The sequence below is a fragment of the Symphodus melops genome (assembly GCF_947650265.1).
Source record: "Symphodus melops genome assembly, chromosome: 9".
Lineage (NCBI taxonomy): Eukaryota > Metazoa > Chordata > Actinopteri > Labriformes > Labridae > Symphodus > Symphodus melops.
Window position 1 is genome coordinate 13,721,027 of NC_136699.1, and position 25,863 is coordinate 13,746,889.

At 40.7% G+C, this 25,863-nt stretch overlaps 1 protein-coding gene across 2 annotated transcripts in view; it reads right to left on the reverse strand.

Moving 5' to 3' along the window:
- Positions 1–25,863, reverse strand: part of pcdh11 (protocadherin 11) — a 126,725-nt gene that overhangs the window by 69,344 nt on the left and 31,518 nt on the right. For both annotated transcript variants that reach the window (XM_079352303.1, XM_079352304.1), the window contains exon 4: positions 5,303–5,362. In XM_079352303.1, the coding sequence (XP_079208429.1) occupies positions 5,303–5,362 (60 nt within the window). The remainder of the gene's footprint in view (positions 1–5,302; positions 5,363–25,863) is intronic.

A 25,863-nucleotide genomic window follows, 5' to 3' on the forward strand; every position in this document is an offset into this window, starting at 1 on the left:
ATATCAGGTTAACAAGTGCTTGAAGCGCTGAAGGGGAAAAAAGAGTTCAAACTCTTCAGTTTTGTTACATCTGTTACTCCGATATAATTTCTTGTACAATTTGCAGTGGATTAACTCACTTTGCTTTTAATGGAGGTGTATTTTAGAGGAATGTGCACACTGTAACTCTGGCTTACCTGCTCTTTATCTGGTTTTGTGACTGTAGGTTTTCTTTGAGTCTTTTTTTTATGTATTCTCATTTGATATATAATAATTGATCCTAATGATTTTTTTTTTCATTCTGAGAAGAGAAATCATGCCGCAAGCAGTCAATCACATGATGAACATCTACATTTCTGCTGAGTTTTATTGGGTCATCGGCTTGATGGACTCATGTAATATGGTATATTTTATCACACCAACCCTGGCACACTTCCTGCAGCTCTTGTGCAATCCATATGGACACCTCCAATAGGATCTGTGAAAGTCACATTTTGACTGCCTTAGAAATAGGCTAAATCATTACGGCAGAGCCTGGGACTTGGTATTATCCAGCGGTCAGGCTAAGATGCTTATACATTAGCAATCAAGGGGACTGGGCAGCAGGACTGGAGTCCTAGAGCACACAATGACTTGCCATTAATAGGTTGTGGAGCGTCGAGAGAGCCCACCCTGAGCAGAGATTTCCATGTGGATACGGCCTATGGCACAAGGGTACCTGCCCCCAGCCATCTGCACTGATTTGACAAATTATTCTATATCAAAGGCCTCTGCACTGATTTGGGTGGTAATTGATTGGAAGTGAGGCTCTCAAATCCCTGATTGGTTTAGCTGGATGTAGGGGGGGAGATATGCAGTGGCAAATGAGAGGGAAGGATAGAGAAAGAAAGATAGAGAGAAAGTGTAGTGACAGTGAAGGGGATCTGGGAAATCTACTGCAGAACTCATTTGCACTTTGAGAGATTTGAGAATGAAATTTTGTGAGACAATGTCTACACACAATATTCATGGTATATTTCTTTACAGAACCACCCATGTCGTTTCTTCGTTCCTGGTACTTTTTTCTGATGCAATTGTCGAGATATCCAATTTGTTAGTGTGTCCGTGAAGATTGGATTTCACCATTCAGAAAGAGGAATTTGGTTAGAAATGGAATATTATTGATTTGTTCCACATGGAGGTGTGGTCTGATGCAGATATATGAGCATGGCAGGCTGGCAGGGAGGGAGGCATGGATTAAACATTCCTTCATCAATTTCTCCTGAATTTTTGATGCTCTTAGCCCTTGTTGTGGAAATCAAGTGACAAGAGAGATAACATCAAACATGGAGGCCGGCCATTGTCAGTGATTCCCCTGGGGATAGCCTCAACCTCATGAACCATTATTGGATCAGGGCTGCATGAAACAGGCATGAATGAATGATGTGATGAATACTTCTCATATTTACAGAATATATTTTGTGACCCATCTTCATGTTTGGCCTTAATATGGAGCTTTACAAATGTCATTTTAAATATATATAAAAACGTTGTGTAAAACAGATATTCATGTTTGCATAGGGTTAGCATTTAGCATGTTAGCATGTTGTCTTGTTGACATTCCAACCTGTCATGTACAGTATTGCTCATTGTGGCAGGAGACTGTGGAGCCCTACAATTGCACCTGTGGCAGTGGATGCTACATACATACAGGCCCACTGCCTTTATTACACGGCAGGCTGGCTGCACCGCATACCTTTTGCCATTTGACACAGACATGTGGTGCCTGCTAGTGACAGATGCTGCACAGTACTGGTCCCAGAGGTCACAAATGACCTTTTCGAGTTGCCTCTTTTTTTTTCAGTCACAAAGAATTATTTGTTTGACGATGGCCACCAATGTGACCCCAGGCACCCTGATGGTTGCCGCTTGTCTTCTGAGATCAGATTTACCTCAAATGAATTGTAAATGTGTACATATGAGACAGGCTGAGTGAGTGGATTTGTGTGTTTGTGCACTTGCAGGTTCATGCTCAGTAAGATGCCTCACTAACCCACCCATTCTCTTCTTGATGCATTTAACATAGCTTAATTGCTGCATGACTAGCCTCTTGTTTGGATGCCAGAGGGATTGTCTTTTATCATACAGAATGAATCATCATTAAGATGTGCTTGTTCGGTGGCCTTTCCTTGACTTAAAAATGCTGGATGGATCTCTTTAGCAGTTCTTTCTTAACAATCAATGGGTTTACATTTACATTCTTCTTGAGCCTCAGAGGATGAACTGTGCTTCAGAAAACAACATGCCTACCATTTTCATCCCAGATCTTTTACATTGTTCGGTATTATGTCACAGGAGACATTCTCATTCTGTGTGGAAAATAGAAACTGTGAAATGGCATCCTGGAGTTGCACGGCGTTAGTCTACCTAAGCAATTTCAGGGCTGGCAGGAACAGGGTGCAGTGCAGGCCCCACACTGTCAGAGGTGCTTGATCCCCACCCCCATCCCTGCCCTCTCCATCTGTCACCTTACTAGATTGCAGTGTTCACATAGACACATAACATGTAGTTATGCATGCACACGCACACACACATTCTTACACACGTACGGGCACAAGCACAATCATATCTGCCAGAAATCTGCCCTACAACAACACATAAAAATAACTGTTTGTATTTGATAACGCACTTTCAAACAAAAGAAACACATTTATGGTGGGATTTTAAAGGTTCCTGTTTACCATCTGTGCTACAAATGTCATTCTACAGATGTACAGAAACATGTGTGTATTCTCATATCCCTATTCTTGTTTCATTCCCAGCCTGTTGTGGTATAATGAAAAACTGTTATTCATGCTGTAGATTCAGAAGTGAAAAACTGACACAATTTTCTACCGCATGAAGCCTAGTGTCAGAAATATGATCTTACCCTCACCTCTTACCCTGACTGCCGTGCTGTAATGATGCTCTGAGGTGAGCCCACTCATCAATTATTCACAGAATGCAAGATTTTTCTCTTTATCTTCTCGCCAGCGAGAGGAAACCATTTAAGAAAAATGGAGGTGAAACTAAAATAAAAGAATGGAGGGGAAAGGCAGAGAGCAGCTTGGCGGATGAATAAGAGAGTTTGCGGTGGACAGACAATACTCTCGATGTGAGTTATAATTGTAGTTTAACAATGTGCAGACCTCTGGGATTTTCAGTATGCAATGTATGGCCTTTAGACTAGGATCTCTATGGAAACCAAAGGCCCTGAACGACCTGCAGTGCCCACCCACTCGGACAGCCGTTAATCATCTTCGCTCAGATCCTGGCACTGCAGAATTTTGCCAATGTGTCAAGAAGCAATTATATATACTTAGTGCTCGGGCACCCGATCTCCTCCCTCCCTTCTCCTTCTTCGCTCTCACACTCTTAATATAATCACAGAGCAGTCAGTTTAAAAGCCCTCTGTTCATTTCACTATCTGTCTGGGGGATGCACACAATGCAGATGAAGAGAAGTGTAAAAAGACAGAGGATATTCTATTCTGAGAGCCATTATAATCTGAATATTCTTTTCATATAAATCATATCCAACCATTTACTCATTTTACCAGCCTACTCAGCTGACTGACATACCAAATTAGCCCAGCTGGCCCATTGCATTCACTGCACATATTGGGTTGGTGCAGATCATGGAGACTAATGTGAGCTGACTAGAGGGAGATTATGTTCCACTGCTAACAGCTAAAACGTGAATAACACTACCCACAAACCCACGGTGTTCCCCCATTACATCAGCCTTGATCGGCTGTGAAAAAAAGGGTAAAAGAGCGAGGGAGAAAGTGATGGAAAAACAGAGAGGAAAGCGAGGAATAACATGGCATGACTTGTACTATGGAGGACTGGAGAAAGCGCACTGTCAGTATAGACCAATAGTTAGTATAGCTACAGACTTCAAGACGTCGGATACTGTTAGCAATTTATGAAACGCCTGTATATAAACAAACATTACATACAAGTTAGCCTGTAATTTCTTCTCAACAGCTTCTTAAATATCAGATGTTTTGGTCGCACGTGACGGACATATTGTTTCGCATTGAAGACTTGAGTGAGATAGATGCACTAGCGCTGGTTAATGCCATGGCTACAAAGACTGACCGTGGCCCACAGTACTAGCCAACACCATGCCGTCTCTACTGTGTATTGACTGTTAATGAGCAATGTGCCATAATGTTAACCAGCACTTCAGCTGCTGATGGTTAACACCGTATCCACATAAACAGGATGAATTTCGAGGAAAGTGTTCACATTTTGAGTCAACGTCTGATGTGCACAATCTGAAAATCTTTTGTGAGTCACATGCAATAATTGGCTGTGACTCTTCATTTCATTAGAGACTGACATAACTCTCAACATTATTTAAAATGGTTGATGATATGATGGTATGAATGTGTCACAATATTATTGGTATTAAGTTAATAAAGAAAACTGATTTTTTGTCTTCGTCCATGGATAACCTACCATGTAAATGAAAAATAAACTGTGAGATTCACGACTAATTCACATTCGCCGATCTGTCTGGTGATGTCATATTTGACTTACCACCAAAGGCAACATTTACAGCCACCAAAGTTATTTGGACTGAAAGCTGTGTATTAGTAATGTAGAGCTGTCTGACAATCTTTGAGCAGTTGATGAAAGGCTGTCAGACAGCTTTTTCGCCATTGGACTCCTTTTTACCAAGGTCCACTCTTGAAATAAGCCACTCTCCCCAACACTGGCCACTCATCCAGAAAAGGACACAGGCATTTTTGACACGTTTGGTGCTAAGTGAACTGAAATTGTGTGAATTTCACTACATAGCACATTATCACATTTGCAAGAGATTTGCACCAGGAGTAGGAACTGAGGGGGAAAGTATAACTTCAGTGAGTCTCTTGAGATGACTTCAGACCGTCAGATTGAAGTGATGACTTTAACTGTGCATGTACGGGACTAATTAGCATTGAATAAATCTGCTGTTCTCGCCTCATGTCAAATAAGTCTTGAATAATATGCAGACCGAACAGAACAGAACAGAACAAAGAGAAAATAAAAGGGCCTTGAAGAAAGTGATATCTATGAAATGAAACATTTTCTGGAAAGAACTGTATTTAAAATATCATAATGTGTTCTTCCTTTTACCATAGTAAATATCAAACATTAGCTACATAAACAGATGACAGGGGTCATGGGTAAGACATTTAACAAATCTGAGATGTTAAGAGACACATGTTAAGAGAACATTAAATGCTTAAAAAAAAGAATTCTATTTTACATAATAATGTTTGTCCCGAGCCTAAAATAAAGCTGGAGCTTACCTTATGAGGACAAAGTGGGGGCGGTGAGTTAAAAGACTTCTCCGGTGTCTGGCCCAGGTTCTACAAGAAAAACACATTATCAGGGACATGTTTTCAGTGGAAGGCATCTCCTAGCAAATCTTCAGTGAAAGAAGGTTCAGCTTGTTTTTTGGTTCTTGCCATTAGCATTTGTTGTAATATATTTTAGAGGAGCTAAGTAACTCTCAATCAACTAACAGTTCTTTACTGCCCTGTAATCCAAGGCCACAGTTTTTGTTGACAGTCCTATTTTAAATCTTTATCTTGAAACAAATATTTTTTTCAAGATAAAGATTTATGTGATGTGAGTGGGAAGTGATTTTGTTATGTTTTCCAGTTGTTTTCTCTCCCCGCTATCCCTCTACAAAGATTATAAATCCTTCTTTGTCAGAAGATTTCAGTGAACATATGTTCAGACTTTGCATACACGCCTGAATGCATTTTTTGAGGTTAAATGATTATCACATTGTTAATACACCAATACATCACTCAGATACAAGAAAACACCATTAAAAAGCAGACGCAAGGTAAGTCAACAAGCCACCAACAGATGGTCCTGCTGCTTGTGATTATACAAAGATCCAAAGTATTAGCATATTCAGAACGCCATCATACAAAAAAAAGAGGGGAAAAAAAGGGAGCCATCTTGATCTGACCTCAGTGAGAAATGAAAAGAGCAATTGGTGAGTGAAACTCAGCAGGGAAGTGGATGCTTTCTGAAAACTTCTTTGGGAATCTACCGAGGGTCTGCCTCCTGGGAAGGCACTGTTGATTTCCAAGCAGGTGCTTTCAGTTATGCCCTCACATCCAATTATGTGCCTGTGGTACGTCTGATGCTCCCTGACACTATTAATGGCTGCCTTATGGTATCACCAGGACAGATGAGACACTCAGCTCTCCAGACTCTTAACATCTATATTTCATTGGAACATAGAAGGAGAACACCTCACTGGCCAAGGCAACTAAGAAGGGAAAAAACAGTCAGGCTTTCACTGCATGAACACCATTCCATGAAATATAAATGAATAAATGTGCTTTAGAGAGATAAGTGGAATTCCAAGACAAAATTTTCCCTACAGATTGCGCAGGCTTCATAACCATGATATCTTAATTGATGTGACAAATAAACATGAGTTATTTTCTGAAGGGACAAGAGTAAGAGTCAATGTACGTTTCATGCATGATCTCTAACAGCGAAGAAAAAAAAAAAAAAAAGACACTATGACCTTGATACCAAATTGTGACTCATATGATATAGTGGCAAATTAAGCAGGGATGGCTGTGTATACTTCGGATAGCCAAATTGATTATGGACTGAACCTTGGTTTAGACAATATGCAGATGATTGAAGAGAGTAAAAACATTAGAAATAGAACAAATACAAATAAACATTTTAATTTATACATATAAACATATACATAAACATGTTTAAACTTCACTTGACCGACAACACGGATAGTTTGAGTGACTATAAAACAATGTAAAAATATTCCCCATATTCAGTGTACAAAATCAAAGCCAAGTATGCCGTATTTATTCATAAAATGTTTTCTCTTTTCTCAAGAGATTTATTCATCATCCAAAATTGTGGTGCATGTTGTAATTTGCAAGTAAAAGCAGGGTTTGTATTCCATTTTGAACAGTCATTTAATTTGAAAAAAAAAACAATTTATGTTGAAGTAGCAATATTTACAAAAACCAACGTAATATGCGGCTAAAAACTCTGCCTGGATCCAGTGCCTTAAATGAAAAGCCCTGTTCATGCTTGATGCCAACCATAGATAATCTAAATCCCTTTTCCTTTCTTGGACGCACACAAAAACACAAACAAACAGCAAAATCTCCCCAGGCTATAATCACAGAGCGTTTATTATTTTCCTCTTTTTTTTCTTCATCACAATCTCATATTATTCTTTGTGAGCAGAACAAAACATCACTTTTCATTGACGCCATGTTCCTCTGACACACAGCCCCAATGAATCACAAACATGTAAAAAGGTAATTATTAGGCATTCATTTTTTTTTGACACTGTGGCAATTATGCAATTTTGTAAGCTTTAAATCCTGCGCCGTGCTAAAAGAAACAATAATGTTCAGCTGATCATGTAACCAGAAGTGAGTAGAATAATATGTAAGAAGAAAACAACTGACATTTTTCAAATCACCTTTGGTCTGGAACATTTTGCATCTGAAATACTATTGACAAGTCTCGCAACAGAGATCCTTGGATTACACCACCTATCGATGTTTTTTGTCTATTCAGAGTGCTGGGGGTGGTTATTGTAACCTGATGAGGCCCAGAGAGAATGATGCTAGGATATAACAAATTTTATTTTCTGTGGAAACGGAAAGAAAACTGAAATATGATGTTTCTTTGTCAGATTTTTTTTGAGACATGCTGATCAAGCAAAGTCTGCTGTACCCAAGCTTTGCTTTTCCTCACATCAGCGTCATTTAAAAAACATAATAGTACACTCATCAACTTCTGTGTACTTTCAATAACTATCAAACCATCACTATCTTGTCCTCTGTTTCTAGCCACTGAGTACATTCAGAGAAAATTGGTCTTTTAAAACCATAACAAAAGACATCGCAGGGAGCTGTCTCATGAAAGTGGTTGTTCTGCACATTATACTTGCGCTATAGCAGATATAAATGTCTTTGATGGGACTAATATACTCAGATATCCTGTTCACTAACAGACTCCAGGTTTTGTGTTCATTCATGTGTATTCACATCATTTCATTCTTTAATGCCACAATTAAGGCAAGCTAAAGATGGGAAACTCCATGGCGTAGTTGACGTCATGTTACCTTAAATATATCATTTAACTCCAAATAGGTAACACAAATCCAGTTTTTAGACATTTGAATACAGCAATTATACTTAGCTGATCTTTTAAAGAAGCATTAGCCCAAACGGAGCTTGCATTCTGTGTCTATATGTGCCAGATGATATATAGTAGTCTGGTCACATTCAACTTCCTCAACAAGCCCCGTGAAAGTAAACAAGAGCACTATTCAGTGCTGAGTGGAAAGGGACTTGTGGCACATTTGTGTTTCTAGCCCCATCAGCTCAGCCTGCATTCTCCACACACACAGGGAGGCTTTATACTGTTGTCTTCACCGGCTCACTCAAAGTGCAATGATACATTTAGTAAACTGTGATCACATTAGTTAGTTATTGGTATTCGAGCTCTGCTTCAACCCCATCATAACCCCCCAACAAAAAATGTAGTTCTCTCACTAGGATTATAGAAGTCATGTAGTTCAAGGATTATCAAATGCCTTTGATCATGTGACTGCCATGTTTTTGATCTGTGGGACATAGCACAAAATATATTCTGTTTTTTTTTTTTTTTTGCTTCCTTCTCCATGGATTTCCCTTTTGATAGTCAGTAGTGTGAGAAGACCTCTTGACAGGCAGTGAAAGTGTAACACAATAAAATCTGCCTTGTCTTAAAATTCAATTAACACCTTTTGGACACATACAAAAGAAAATGATGCATCTATAGTTTTTCTCCAAATTGTTTTCCTCTAGTGCACATTTCACCGCTCCTTCTTTTAATATTATCTCAGGCAATGGCACAGATGTTTTGAGTAAAAAGGAAAGCAGACATAGATTTTTTTTTGTTTTGCCTTTCAAAATAGGAAGTAAGGTTTCAGATGCCTCCACCCCCCATTGCACCCCGCTGCTGTTCATTAGTGATTTCTGAGCCTTGGGCTATTTTGCAGTGTTTCAATCCCTGCATTATTATTATTTAGTGGCTGACTTGGACATGCAATCAAAGGGACACGCAATATGTGTAACACTTGTATCCCACAGCAATGCCTTTTCCGTGATGCCCAGACTGAAACCCTAGATCTGTGAGCCAAGGGAACTGTGGCTCAAATTTAGTCAACATACCTCAAAAAATGTTCTTTATCCTCATTGTACAATCACCCCCTATTAATGTCATTGCCAAGAAAGAAAAAAAAAACAGACTTATCAAAACAATTATTTTGATCTGGCTTCAAGCAACACAGCATTTCAACGTGAAAGGCACTCAAATCTTGAATCATTATGAGGCGTGGTTTCAGGCAAAAAAAGCCCATCAAAAATGATTGAATATCATTTTAATGGGTAAAACCCTACAAGGCTTTCGTACTGTCTACCTGCCATGTTATTAGATAGACCATGTCAGTCAAGCTGACGAACACAGAAACAACACACAGACAGGCTGACAAGACATAAGCATGCTGCCTTCCATCTTCCACCCAGCTTGGCATGTTTATCTAGTCCTCCATGTGAGCTTAGAACAGCTCTGTGCATATGCATACAGAATGATGAAGGTTCGGTGCCTGGAGGAGGCTGCACATATAGCAAAAGCTCTTTGAAATGGTGCCAGGGTGGGACTCATTTGCAAAGCAATTTGACAACAAAAGTAAAATACTCTACAACGTCAAACCAAATTCTAGAGAGGCCAACTGGTCGTGCTCTGCGGTTTGCTCAGAGAGCGGATTCAAGAGGGTTGCATCCGGTGGGTTGTGTGTGGCTTCTGACATGGCTTATTTGCAGACCTAGCACCAGTGCAATGTCATGATTGCTTTGGCAAGGGAAGAGGTGCCTTATTTACATGAGAGGGAGTCCTAGAGGCACACAGGAGCTTGACTGAGACCAAGGTGCCAACAAGCCTGCAGAACAGAACAATTACAACCTACAAAGCGGATGAGTTTAGAACAAACTTCCTTTTAATGCACCAGGACCACAGTCACTCTTCCAAATGGACATGACTAAAATGAGTGGTAATGCTGTAGTATTCTGTGTAATGGTTGCATTTTACTAGATTTCACCAACTCAAATCAAATTTCAACTGCAGATGCCTTGTCAGTGTGCTTATTTTAATAGGTGTAGCATTATTTCCTCTATCTGTAATTTTTAAAAGGACTCTTATTCCATGGATTGTTTCTTTGCTTTGGATTAACAAAAACAGAATTTTCATATGCTGTGGGTTTAATATAATCTCAAATATGTCAGGGAAGCTTAATACTGTTTATGTTGCCTAAACAACTGTTTTGGCTTAGCTCTAGGAAATGTTGTTTTCAGAAACCTTATGGTAGAAAATTAAGACACAGAGACAGAATGTCACCGTCTGACACTGCTTTAAATTGACCATTAGGGCTGATGTGAGTCGATGCACATGCATTGTACAGTACTGTATGTACTGGTCCAGCAAAGGCTTTAGTATGAATGCTTGGCCCATTATTCCATTAAAGAAACACTGGCTCACACAGTTCTGCTTTCTTAAGTTCCTGGCTTTTCAATTTCAGCTCAATGTTATTAAGTACAGAACATGGCCTTTGGGTGAGGAAGGGGCCGACTGGATAGATTTTTTTTTTATTTATTTTTTTTATGTTTGACCTCCAACAAAAGCTGCATGTCCACACCTTGTATGCAACCTAACGCTTCAACTATTTCTGTAAACACCGAAGAGAAAATTGTGTCATATGCTTAGTATTCCTTTGAAAGTGTTTTTCATATAAAGTGCATTTTATTGACTAACTGTAAAATATAGTGTTTATTTCCTGACTCTAATAAGTAAGCATGATGGGGAGAACCATTCAAAGAAGGTGGTAACAAGGCAAATAAATGTATGCATTAAATAATCTCAACATGGAGTGTCATGTTTGCTGTTATTGTGCTAAATGAGTTGTGTTTATTGCTTGATTTATTGGGACAGACTCGCTCACAAACTCACGGAAAAACACTGCAAAGTCAATGTTGCTCAGATAGTTTATAGAGGAGGGGCAGTTTCATTCAAATTGAGGCCATGAGACAAGAGACTGCGCACTGAAAAGCTCTCTAATCCAGTAATATTTTGGGTGACTTTCTAAGATAAATACTTTGGCATTGTCTTGATGAGAGAGCCTCGCCTCATTTAAGAGTCTTTGGGATCCGGATCAATCCACATGGCAGGAGTCACACTTGTATACTTGACCATATAATGCTGCATGCTTGTCACAACCCGGAATGCATTTCTCTCTTCAAAGTATATTTCTTGGCCTGCTCTCGTCACTCACTCCCTCTAACCAATTTGTCATTCTAAGCCTAGCCTCAGTGCTGCCAGCGCCTAGATGATAGCAGTGGGCCTCTCTGATCCAGGCAGTGGCGAGGGAGCAGGCCAAGTGTTACGCGAGCCACTCTGGGACACGGAGCAGGCGCTTCTGCCGGCTGATGCACGCCTCCACGGCCGGGAGGAACTGGCTTTGCAGATGCTTTCAATTCGACACAGAAAAGGGCTCATCTACTTCATGGGGACGTTTGCTTTGTGTCTGTGCTCTGCGTTTGTGCTTGTTTGTGTGCTTTCAGCGCGTGTGACTGTGCATGTGTGTGTGTGAAAGATTAAGGGAGTTTGTTCTAAACACACAAATGTGCGCATATACACACATTTATATGCGAGTGTGACTGAATATATCTGTGTTCATGCATGGGAGGGTATGAATCCGTTTTTTTTTTTTTTTTGGGGGGGGGGGGTTTAACAAAGACACAATTATCCTGAAATGAGGCTTTTCCCTTTTTGTTTTTGTTGGCAACTACAGTTCTCACTAAGTTCTGATGACCTACTAGTCCTCAGCTGATCTCCTTGAGAAGTCACCCTTTTTTCCTCTTTTGGCAGATACTCCTCTCAAGGAGCAAAAAGCAGTGGAACACAGTCACCAGCAGTTCATTATTCCGGTTTTAAACAACTGTTTATGCCCTCGACTGCTTGGTTGCCGCTCTGCTGTTACGCTTATCAGCGACAGTCGACCAATTTACTACTGCCGTTCTTTCTGTAGTCGGGAGAGCAGAGCATTAAGTGTATTCAAAATTACATTAGTCGCACATTCTTATTGACTGCTTCCAACAGGTCAGGCAGAATTTTATTTTGATAAAAGGAAATGAATACTTCTTATCAAGTTATAATACACAACGCATGAGGACTGTACATGGCGAGACCACACTATGACTATTTTATTGAATCTTTAAGAGAGGGTGACAAAAAATAAATATCTCAGTGTCCTTTGATTAGGCGGCAAATACCAGCAGCTTCAAGGAAGAAAAACCTCATCACTTCTTAGATGTTATTTACTGAACAGCTTCTGTTTGCTAAATTACAGAAGGGCTGCTGAGTTTTTGTTCAGGAGCCGACCCTGCACCTTGCAGACGTGCTCAAAATCAACTTGTTAGACCCTTACGTTTTCACGCTGCAGCCTTATTTCAACCGTTCTTAGAATCAAACTATGCATGGCTAATGAATTGCATCTGGGGTACATGTATTTATCTGTAGCACGTAGACTGTCACCCACTATTCACATCTAACAATCAGCTCCCTGGAAACAGACCCCTTATAAGGGTGCATTGGTGGAGAATTGTGACATGAAGTAGCTTGTTAAATGCCAAGCGTGAGCTTTCCCGTTAGACATTGATGCCCATCTCACAAAGAAAAAGCAGCCTTTTATCTGTCTGAGCCTGATTCACTGTTTGATTGGGAATAAATGTGGAAGGTTCCAATCAGTTTCCCTTGTATGAGCACAGTTAACATGTGTGCGACTGCTCCTTGAACACTGATGGCAAAGACATGGGCGATTAAGGCCAGAGCCCAATCAAACCAGATGTATGCCATTCCCCCTTTGGCGCTGGTTGTGCCAGGTCTGTGTTCCACACAACCAGCCCCCACCAAACCCCCAGTCCAGGGAGCTCGGGCCACACATGAACCAGAACTTGTAGGCAGATTGGGGTTTTAGCTCTACAAACATTTTTCAGAGAAAGAGCTGCTATGCAAGCAGAAATAATCCCATTGGTTGCATTAAACCTCAGTGGAGAGTTTCTCTAGCCAAGCTGCAGTAGGCATCTGAAGCCTTAATGTACGAGGCAGACTGTAGGTAAGGAATATTATGAATCCCAGTGCTCTTCCTCAGTAAAAGAATGCAATTAATTAATTCCAATGGATGCCACAGCTATGTATTTTCTCCTCGTTTATACTTTTTTTGTATTATGGATCAGAGCATTTTTAGTCAGCCAGCTTGTGCACTGTAAAATAATCCATTACATGAACCTTTTTTAAAAGCCTGTATCTGAAAAAAAAAATAAAATAATCAAGGTTATAAAATTCACATTAAATGGCATCTCAAATCACTTTACATTAAATGAACTAATAAAAAAGAAAGCGCTCTGAAAGTACAGATCTCCACCAAGGCCAGTAGTCCTGCTTGGAATGATGATCTGCAAGAGCAACCAATATGACTGGATATATTACTGTTATACGTTAAAATTGCAAACAGTCAATCTGAACACTGTCAGTATTGTAAAATAATCATCTAACCACCATCCACCATCCTACTGTATTCCATGAGATTAGAGAGTGAGTAATGTTTGTACCAGCCACCAATGACTAACTAAATATAATCTCCCATTCATTTTATAGCTCGAGATATCTAATGTGACATAATATCACATACTAATCTATTCACCACAATTATTACATTCTGAACAGCTCAAGGGAAACTGAACCTTGTTTTCAGGATACATCCTTCCAATTTTCCAGTCAGTGTTGATAAACCCTGCTCGTCCAGCTTTCAAAGAATTTGTCATTTCCACAGTCAAAATAGCGTTTCTTTTACTTTTTAAAGCAATCAAACAACTCAACAGTTTCTTCACAAACACATACAACAGATGTGCTCTTCATATATAATCCCGTCTCAAATAGAAGATAACGCTCTGCAGCCTAATCATGAAGAAAATGACCTAGAACTGAACATGCCACAATGTAGGCTAAATGTTTGTTCACTTGCCGGCGCTCAACCTCAACATCTTCTTTATAAACTGCCATTTATCCACATATGCTTACTTCTATGAATATGCTTTATGAAACATGTGCACCATGTTGAACTGAGATTTGAAACAGCTATTTTTCTGTATCAAATTTGGGGTTGTTCAATGTCAGTATGCTCTTACTTGCATTACACCCTAGTTGCCGGGGGAAACCATAAACTCAATGCTGAGTTATTTAAAATGAAATACAGTCTCAGAGACACATTCATAACTTGTGTTGAACAGGAATCAATTTGCAACCAGGAGCTCTTTAGACTGATCAGGGCTGTTATGGTCACGATGGAATTGCAAAATTATTTGTTTTAACTGTTCAGGTGAACATACATGAATAATGAAAATGTGTGTTATTGCAAATTGAACATGGATTGGTTTTTAACTGACATTCTCACTCCCCAGCCCAAATCTCCTCAGTGGACCTCCCTGAAAAACGTGTACCCTGCCCCCTCTACACAAACCATTTTCTCTGAATGACATGCTGGACCATTAGCCGGCCATCAAACCGAGGCTTTCTAGACACCTATTAGAGCCATCGATGGCAAAGGCAGAGGTTATGACCATGGAATGGGGAGGATATTTGTGTCTCTCACTCCGCATTACTAGCATCTTTGGGGAAGGCTTTATAGATTTGGACAGAGGCAAAGGAAGGCTTTATCAGCACCAACACAGAGAAACACATTAAGGGATCAGAACCCCAAAGGTCAATTGTGGCTCTGGGCAGTGCTTTGTTGTGGGGTCCGCTCGGTTTATATGATTTTAAGTCAACCAAGTGAGACATTTGCAAACAGGAGATCTTCAGTACATATTATTATTAAAATCCTCAAGATAGAATCTCACAGAATCTGAATATTTTTCTTACCTGTATTGTTAATATTCAAACTTATTTCTGTCTTCTATGACAGGATCTGTGCTCTGTATTTGTTTCCTTAATCCTGAACTTGAGGATAGGACTAGGTTCTGATATAACACATAGGAAAAGGAAGGATGAAAGTGTAAACAACATGACAGGAGTAGATTTTCTAATTCAATTTTTCATCTTTGACAGATGAAATAATACGTGACAGAAGCACACCCAAACACAGTTGTGTTATTTTATGATCTTCTTCCAGAGAACTGTAACAGGAAATGTAGCTGAACTCTGCTGCCAGACGTCATTCCGACATTCATGTTTTTCAAAACCCAACGCTGTGTGACGTGCTGTCATTATAACAGCACACTGCCCTTGTTCAGAGGATGTAAACCTCTCCTTTTCAGGATTTAGTGTGTCTTTTTTTCTTATATTCAGGATCTGAACAATAGACTGTGCAACTCCGCGATGTGATTTACTTGTATTTTTCGGGGGCAACACTCAGTGGTTGAGACAAATCCTTAATCCCTCACAAGATAATAATAATAATAATATAATCCTTATTCCCAGATGGAACCATTTTCTGAAAAGACCGGGTTTTTTTGCCCCGCAGAGGTTCCATTCGAGTAGAAGAGCAATGGGAAGTTATTTAAAATACACGGCAATTAAAATAAGACACACTGGCCAATCCTACCCACCATGTTAATCCTCTCTGATACAGATGTAGCTATTGTTGCGCAAAAGTTCCTCATTTTACTGTATCTATTGTGTATCAGTATACAATGTCACACTCTCACTCTATCCCTGAGTGTATTTTTCAGAAAATGAATTATCTTCACACACCAGTAGGTGCAACCAGGAATCTGACTACCTGCCAAAGAGGCTGAAGAAGAAGCACAAAGATTTTACTTTCAAAACACCAAGTTTAGGACACGTTGGGGGAAAAGGCAGAAAATATGGCTGCAACAGCTGCTAAGATGCTTCTGAAGAATAAATGCAGCACAGATAAAAGATGATAAGCGCCTTTTCTTTTTTTTTTTTTCCTCTTTTCTTTTATTTATACTTCTGGACTTCACAAGCGAGTCAGAGCACATGCGCAGGCGTGCACACAGACACACATCCACGAATGCAAAACACTTGCAAACACAGGACTGAAGACATGCTGCTTAATGTTTCTGCCTTTCAAATGCAAAAGGCAACCAATCACAGAAACAGATGGAATCATTCCTCACCATGAAAATCGCTCATGACCACAATTAATGATGGCGAATAATCCTAATGAATGCTACACCATGTTCATGATTGCCATCTCGCTATCTGCATGCAGACTTGTGGAAATGTTAATTGTTATGCTAATCTTTCAAACAGAGATAAATATAGATGAGTCAAAAGCACATGCAGGAGACATGCCGAGCCTATGTGCTGTGTAGTTTTTATTTATTTCTCTTTGATTTGCTTTTTTTATTTCTTGTTTGTTCAATGTTTTTTTTTTTTTCCATTTCTAGTTTGTCTTTCATTCCCCCGCCTTTTTCTTTTTTTTTTAAAAGCAGTCTCTCTAAATCCAATACAGTTTCTCTCAGCATGAGGTAAGCTTCAAAGCCCTGCTCTGTGGTCAGGCCCGTCGATCCTCTCACCCACCTCCTGGTTGTTTAAGAGAGCAAAAGCACAGCAGTGCAGTTTCTTAAACACACAGATCCAGCCCAGCACCAACAGACAGACCGCTGTTTGGCAAAAGAGCCTCTCTCTTCCTCTCTCTCTCTCTCTCTCTTCCAATATCTTTCCTCACCTTGGACTCTGACTCTCCCTCCCCTCTTTAGGCAACCTCCTCCATAGACCTCATTATACCCGCACACTCCTCTCTGTCTCTCCCTCTCTCTTTCCCTCTCATACAATTTATCTATCGTTGCCTCTCTCACACTCACTCACCCTCTCCAATCCCTCTACCACCATCATTTACCTTTTTCCATCCCTGTCTACTTCAGCTGTCCTCGCTCTTCACCCGACACTCCATCCCTTGTGTCCCGTGCCTCCCCTCTCTATTTCTCTCTCTCTCTTTTGCTGCAACTCAATCCCTATCGCCGCCTCTGCCTTTTTGCCTCACTCTCCATGTAAAGTGATTGATGCCAAGCCTGGGCTCCAGGCCATCCCTCCTTTACCACACACGCAGGACATCATCACACTGAACCCAGAGGAGAAGGCAGTTCCACCTCAGACAAGCTTGTTGAAGTTGAGTGTTGCTATATGGAGTTTTTTTTTTTTTTTTTTTACGAATGAGCCGTGCCCACCCATGTTTGAGGAGAGGCAGGCTGGGGGGGCCCCTTGGTGAGGAGCAAGAATTGGTACACTGGAGTGCTCATTATGGCTCTGTAGGGACTGTCCTGCAGGGCATCTACAGTGTCTGTGGCTGTGGAGCTCATTACACCACGGAGCTGGAGGCATCTAGAGGAAAATATAAGGAAGGGGAGGGCTGCTAAGATTACCCTTAATCAGAGGCACCTGTAGACAGCGAGCACCTCCCTCCTCATCGCCTTCCATTAAGCCCCCACCCATCAGAAAGCACACGCACGCTCTTCTTTTCTTGCCACTGTAATTATTGCAATTCACTTCACTTGACTTTCATTCCCAAGCACGGAGTTGCACAGCTTGCCTTCTAATGAGAAACCCGAGCTATGATCCGGAGGTGTTATTTATTTATATAATTATTTATTCAACACAGCATGTATAATGTCAATTATTTAAATTAGTGTGATTTTTAGCACGCCGCGACTCTGCCAAAGTTCTACCTACTGCCTGTTATCGGTATTCGACACACATCGCATTTCTCATAACGGCGGATGGAGAGTTAATTAAGTTTTAATGTGACATGTGAGCTTCCCAAGTGAAGGGATGCGATTCAAATCAACTGCTACTGAAACAGGAGGTGACGAATAAAGTTCAATTACATTAAAAAGCGTCACCTCGGCAGTGTCTTGTAAAATGAAAAGGTTGGTCCAGGCGGCACAAAAAAAAACCCAACAATACACCAAGTGCACCCAAACAAACGTGAATGGATTACGAAGTCCTGGTTCAATATGAGTCTGATACAATCATAGTTTGTCTCTTTTTAAAGCAGTAGCATCGGAGCAGAAGGAGTCAAATTTCCGCAGTTAAAAATGACACGAGGCAGACTACTTCAGATTACATCATTTCAGTTTTTTTAGGTCAGCAGGAAATGTTGGAATCAAATTTTTGAGATGATAATCACCTTCACCCAGAACCTCACTTTTCTTCCACCTGTAACCTGATGTGAAACTCGTACTTCCCTGATCTGTGAACGGCACCAACTCCTCCCTGCCTATTTGCATAATGAGACACGTTACTGACAGTTGTTTGGGCAAATGTCTATTTCTACGGAAGACACAACAAACAGGTGTAGACTTTGATGTGAGTTGGAGGGTGCTGGCTACAGTCTGTTTTAAGTGCTGCAGTGATGTACAGTAGGGATTAATAAAAACAAGAACATTGTGATGTGCATGACTGAACCACTTTTGTGATTCTCTCCTTCCTTGCACACCTCCCTTCAGGTGCTGAGACGTTCTTTGAAACCAACTGTCAAGCTGTTGTCTGTGCAGGCAGCATACAAAGAGTTCATCCAAAACCTGCACTTTACTTTTTGAAGCGCTTGAATAGATATGTGGCGTGACTGTTCTTACCACACTTTTCTCGATATGTTTGAGACAAAATCAACTCCTTGTCTGACGCTGTACTTCATAATATGATGCAGCACACATCCAGCCCGGTGTATTATAATCTTTGTGTTGTATTTCTATTGAAAAGACAACATACAATAATCAGACTGAAAAATAAGACTCTATATCGGAGTACATAAATTATGTTTCATCTGTCAAATTACATTATTTCATGTCTCTAAATGGGTATTAAGAATTCTAAATCGAAAAAGCATAAACATTTAAACTCCTAAGCTGAAATAACTCCCCACCCACACCCCTCTATCATGTCACCCAACAGATTCTGCCTCAATTAAATTAATACGCCCACTTATAATCCGGTTTTAAATTCCTCATGCATAGACATCCATATTTTTTAAGACAAAAAAAATGTCAAACTATGACAAAGAGCATGTGATTTTGCAAAAGCTATAATATTCTGTGCATTCTAAATTTAACAATTCAAAAAATGTATCTTCGGTAAATAGTCACACCAACTTTTTTGACAATAAAAAGACGCAGTTTATCACCACATGAATATCTAAAGAGCTTGTCACTAATCATGAAACGTGGCCTCATTATTTCAGCTTGATGAGCTGCCACACCTGACAGAAATGTGACACGCCAAACAAAAACAAAAGAGTCGAGATGTTCAGAGGCTGATCAGCCCGGTCCCTCGGTGCCCAGGGAGAAGGCTTACTTCTTGGGCTGCACAGTAGCTGCAACATGGGGGGAAAGAAAAATCAAGTTCAAAGACACTGTTGTCTCACAAACTGGAATAAAGTGGTGAAACGTTCACAAAATATCCAGTTTTATGCGCGTTTTATCTCCGAGTTTAGTTGATAAAATGGAACCGCCACACATTTTGTTTTGCCTGCAGTGAAAAGGCAAAAGGTGAAACAAAGAAACAGAAAGCAAGAATAGAAAGAAAAAGGCACTTTCAACATAGAAAGATGTATTTTCAATCTCTGTCATGGTCACAAATCAAACTCCCCTAAGTTTTATGAAACATGTCGCCCCACGAGCCTTCATTTGTTCTTCTCTATTCTGTTTGTAGTTATGCAACTGTGAAAAACTAAAAGCTAAGAGCTTATGACAGCGTTACCGTAAGTAAATTGTCACAAATTTCTGTTGCTTACCACATGATGGATTACATTCATCAGTGTGAGGCCTCTAATCTAATCTGGAGCTGCACTCATCAAACTCCTCTCAGAGGAGGTGTGCTGAACTGGGATCACTAAACATGTCCTTGTTTTTCTTCCATTTTCAGCATGATCTAAAGCTAGAACTGATGTTAGATCAGCATGAGCACTTTGGAAATAATAGTCCTGTTCATATTTGTGCACTGATGAAAAAGCTATAAAGACGTTTATCTTTGAAACAGCTCAACATGATATCACACATTTTGGAACTCTTTACTGTTCTGATGGATGGATGGATGGATGGACGGACGGAAGAATGGACGGACAGACAGACAGACAGACAGACAGACAGACAGACAGACAGACAGACAGACAGACAGACAGACAGACAGACAGACAGACAGACAGACAGACAGACAGACAGACAGACAGACAGACAGACAGACAGACAGATAGTTTTTGTCTCTGTGGTTGCTGGTAGAATAAGTGCCTTCCAGCGTCCACTTTTCAGCTGAACTCTGCCATCATAACACTTTTTGGCTTCTCCCTCTGCCCACACAAAATGACACACTTGACTTGTTAAGCCTGCCTCTCTGCATACTGCAAAACGGGGCCACAGTCTTCATACCAAATGACACTGGAACATGAACTGTGTAGTGTATTTCTTTTCTTTAGCCTGCAAGTGCATTTGTTTTCATTAGATGGGATTGGTCAGCAGTCTAGGCCCTTGTGTCCAGTAATGGAGCGTACGACTGCAGACCCATTATAGACTCAAAGTGAAATAAATGACGTATTGATCTTAAATATTCCACACTCTTGTGCCTCTCTGAACAGCTGTTCCCGCCACCACACGACAAAAAATCTCGTTAGGCATCTTCTTTGGGGAATATTTGATGTTTGGTGTGCATCTCACTCATTCGGTGTTACTTTAGCAAATGTGATTCTGCGGATTCTGTGTGAAGACCTAGAACAATAAGGCAACATTCTTGGTACAGCAATCACGGCTAATGTAAAGCCGTAATGAAAACAAACTATACGCAGAGGTGCGACACTGAGCATTAATGAAATTACAGAGCTGGAACTCAGCAGACTCCTCTCTGTGTTGTGCAACGAAACAGAACAGGACAGGGAAGCAACTGATGCATGCAAGTCACAGTCACAATTACTATTTCATTAAGGAGCTGCTAACATTGGCAGGCGTTCTCTGGCATTGTTGTGGGGAGGTTGGCACGGCACCGGAAGAAGGGTTGGGAGGAAGGGTTGAGGGTTGGGGCGGTGGCAAGGGGGGCTTCGAGAAGGAGGAAGGGGGAGCAGTGGGTGGGGAGGAAACATGCTTTAATTTGGGTCATCTCCCAGTCTGCACGAGGTCGGGTGACACAGCCTCCAATGCACCTAATCCGAGAACACATATGTTGTACTGGGTATCCACCTGAATTAATTGCCCTAATTATTCTTGATACAGGGAGGAGGGGGAGTTAAAGAAAAAAAAAATTCTTAAATGGTATGGCATGTAAGTCAAAATAAGGCTTCTAGCATGGACTAGCATGCATTTAAGGAGATGGAGGCTACCCGTCAAGATGACAGGTTAGCCCTTTAATGCATTAGCGGATGGGGGGTGGGGGGGCACACTTAATGCTTGAGTGTGGCAGTTTGGAGGCGGGCGGGGGGGGGGGGGGGGGGGGGGGGGGGGTCATCGTTGTTACCACAGACACGTGCATCACGCAATGATGAATACAGGCGCCATGAGTCTTGATGCTATAGGAGGCCACGTTGCACTGCACTAAAGCAGCTCTTGTATTTGCACTGCAGCTTGTCATACTGGACCAAAATTAACTAGAATAAATATATCAGCAACAACTAAAGGTTCTCTATTGATGTGAATTATGCAAAGACTACTAAAGGGTTCTAAATGGGTTCTAGACTACTAAAGGGTTCTAAATATATAACTGTTCCTCGTATAAAAATTACACTTCTTTTTTTTTGGGATAAAAAATACTGCGACTACTACAAGGCTATCAGATAGACAAAGGGTGTGCAAGTAGGAAGTCATTGAACAATTGCTGGAATTATATTCCATTACTGTTTATTCCTAAATGGCCCCCAGTTAGCCTGACCACTTCAACCATCACAAACTGAGGCTGATGGGGGCTAGTTTTTGCAGGTGTTATACTGCACTTTATTCATCTCACTTTATGTGTAACTGGTTATGTTAATAGGATTTCAACTCAATTTATTCAAGTGCTGATCAATGGCATGCAATCTCGGCGCTTCATGCATTATGTATTTTAATGGAACTCACTTGCTTTATAGCTGAATGGCTAAAGGTTAACAGTCCCAATAGGTGGGACTCCCCGAAGACTAATCTGAACTTCAAACACAGCCTTTTTTTCCCTCCCTCTCCACAAGGCAAAGGCGCACAACAACAGAAAAGTTGTTTTTATCACCACTTCGTATGGCTCATTGGGAGAAAGAAAGCGATTTATTACCCCACATCCTTTGCTCATATTAATGTGACTATAAATGCCCATAGACATTTTACTCTCTGTAGGAAGTGAGGCAGAAAAAGGAGGAGTTCGAGGTTGGGGAATTAGTAAGATGGGAACTGGCGCAAGGGAGGGAAGAGAGGGAGGGTAAAAGAGGAAGATAGGAATGTGTAGGTGGGGTGGAAGTGAAATGAGATGAAGAGAGGGAGTGGAAAAGCAGAGAGGGCGATAAAATCTCGCACCAACAACAGACATAGATATGTCACAATTTTCCATAATTATGCTGCTTTAACTGGCATTTTGATTTCTGAAGTGAAAGTAATTTCACAAGTCAGATCTTAAGCCTCTCTGTGAAGTTTAATATGGAAAACATCCAGGCGTCTCTGAGGGCCCTCGTCTCTCTCCACTGCCACTCCCTGCTCAATAAAACTGGCATGCTATTCCCAAGATGAGATTCCCATTGGACTATGGGAGGACTGTGAGGTAAACCCCCTCCAGTCCCTACTAAATCTAGAAGTCGAAGACAGAAGGTGCTAGCGACTTTTCCTGTGAGGGTCACTTGGCAGTTTTCACCTTATTGTATTCTCTGTCATCAAGGTTTGCCTGTGGCTTTTGGAAAATGATGTTAAGCCGAACATTTTATGATTTCTTTCGTATTCCTGTTGAACTGTACATTTTAAGGCTCCATTTCTGTCACCTTGCCAAAGAAGGGGAGATCTCTGTCTTCAAAACAGAAATACTAGAGGCCCAATTAAATAGTTCAGAGATATTTGATCTGCAGTTAATTGGAGGCAATTAAACAATGAAAAACACAAAAAAAATTAAATGTGCCTTTTGTAGAGTTTAAATGCTCTGCAGTGTACCTCACAGCTGGCCTGCATGAATATGGATTGCACTGCTGGGACGTTTTGCACTATTGCTAGGTAAACAAGCATGAATGCATGAATCAATTCAGAGCAACTCAGTAAGTACGAATCTGACTTGTGCAATCGAAAATTTGGCTGCATTAAGTGCCATTATCATTCTGTCATTGTTTCGGCTTCACATGGATGAAAGTGGATTAATGCTAAGATGTACGATTGCTACGAGGATAGGGGTATTTGGAGAGGCAAGCAGAGGCTTAACGCTGTCAGAAAATCACTTAGTTGACTAAAGATTCCAGTCAGAAACACGACGTATAACCTGTAAAGAAGCACTTGCCTTCGACACAGGCTGAACTGGGGCCAGCCGTTTTAACTGGCGCCATCAGTCTCCTTCAGGTAATGCAATTAGAGGCCACTAATATCTTGGGATGCTCTTCAAACTGCAAATGCACTTTTGCTAAATAGCACACGCTGTAATAACTAGTGACAGCACTCAAGGAGGCAGATTGAAAAAGCTTCTGCATGTGATTGGTTCGAGTAATTGCACATACAGAATGCTCCCACTGATAGAATTCATGAACTGAGAACAGATGTTATCCAAATCTATGCTGGCTGCTTTGCTTTGTTGCCAGGCAATACACATCACCTTTGCTTACAGCTTGCGTAGTCAATTTGTCAGACAAGCTTGGGCAGTCCTAAGGTGTAATTACACCTATGTGGTCTGTTTGTTGGAGTTCTGCCTATAGATCAAGTCGCCAAGTCCACTACCAAGACCTCACGAAAAACTAATTGACTCAAGACTTGCTGGTTGCTATTTCGCTCGGGCCTGAAACCGCAATTAGGGCACCTTCCATTTAAACAGAGAATCAGGTGTCTTGAAAACTATATTTTTTCCACTGCTAGGATAAAGAACGATCAGACCTTTTGAATGAGAACAATCAAGCTCTACCAGATAATATCAAAGATTTCTCATTCAGGCTTGAACGTTAGCAGCGCGGGAGTAGCTTGAGGGAAGCTTTAGGGCTGTCAGACCATCGGTGGCAAGGCTTTTGCTATCGGCCACCTTGCTCAATGTACACAAATGAAACACACAGAAACCTACAAACTGACACAATGTGCAAAGCATATAAAATGCCCACGGGTAACATACAACGAGAAGGTAATCATCAAAAGTTCATTGAGTCACTGTAATCTCGGGCTAAATCTCTTCACTTGACGGATTAACTGGAATATCAAAGAACACAATGCAATATAACTAAACACGGCTGATCAGGAGCTGTGATAATGACGATGCATCCAGAGAAAGAGAGATAGAGAGACAGCAAGGGAAGGAAGAGGATCTGCTTCTTGCTCCCACTATTCCCCTCAAGGCAACGTCAGGGTAAATCTTCTAAGGGATTATCCCAGCTACACAATGTTCTCTGTTCTGCTCATTGTATGCCTCTTTAAGCACAATTGATAAATTAGTTATTTATATTGTGGATGGATGAAAGTCAAACACTGGATTTTCTTTTGATTTGTCTTGTTTGGAAGGCATTACAGACAACAGGCTGTGTGTGTTCTTCCCCTGCCAGATTCCTCATGAATCTGAGATTACAAACTGGAGTGAGGTAACTTTAAAATGGCAGAAGTGTGTGTGTGTGTGTGTGTGTGTGTGTGTGTGTGTGTGTGTGTGTGTTTTTTTAGTGCCTTTTTGTACCTTGCAATTGTGTTTTTTTTAAATACAGAATCTTCAGCTGTGTTTCCAAGTTAAAGACACGGCACGGAGCCAGCAGGAGTTAGACAATACCAGGCAGTTGAGATGCTATGCTTGCCTGTTTTCAGTTCGCCTGCCAACTCAATAGGGGCTCAAATCAGCCTTAAATGAGTTACACATGGGATCAGATATCTCAGTGGGAACCCCTCTGCTTTTAATTTAAGGTAAACTAATAGCTTCATTTATTTGTAATTAGAAAAGAAAAATAATATCCGGCTTAAAAAAATGTATCTGCACTTACTCCTGGCAGCTCACTCTTCAATAGTTCATGAATTTTAATTCATTTCAGGGGTTAGGCCAATCCCCCTGTTGTAAGAAGAGACAAAGAGTTTTAGTGAAATCGAATTACCCTCTGTGTTTTACTGGTCTCAACCCCCTACCGTCCTCATTTCTCCTTCTTCTCCTTTCCTTTCTCTCTGTCCTTTCATTTTACCCTTCCTCCGCTTCCTTATTTTAAACATCACTTGCAACTTCCTTATTTTTCTTCACAGACTGCCTCGAGACAGCAGTAAGTTGTATGTCTGTGTTTTAACTCTGGTTGCCCCCAGCACATGTAAATGACTTTGGTACTTGATGTTTGAAGAGAAAAGATGAAGAAAAAATCCCTAAGTGCAAAATCAAACAGATAACAGGCAGGATTTTTCACTTTGCTGGGGAATGTGTGTCTTGACATGCTCTGCCTTTAATGTTTTTTTTTTTTTTTCTTTTAAAGTCGTCAAGGACAGTTCGTTTTGGAGGAACTCTAATCCTGAATGTTAAAGATACATTTATGGGTTTCCATTTCTATGACGTAAAATCTCTCTTATAGATAATGTTGCTATAACTTTTACACCACACCGACTTGGATGTGTACAGGTTTGCACTCGTGTTATCACCCAGCCCCATATGTGTGGCCCAG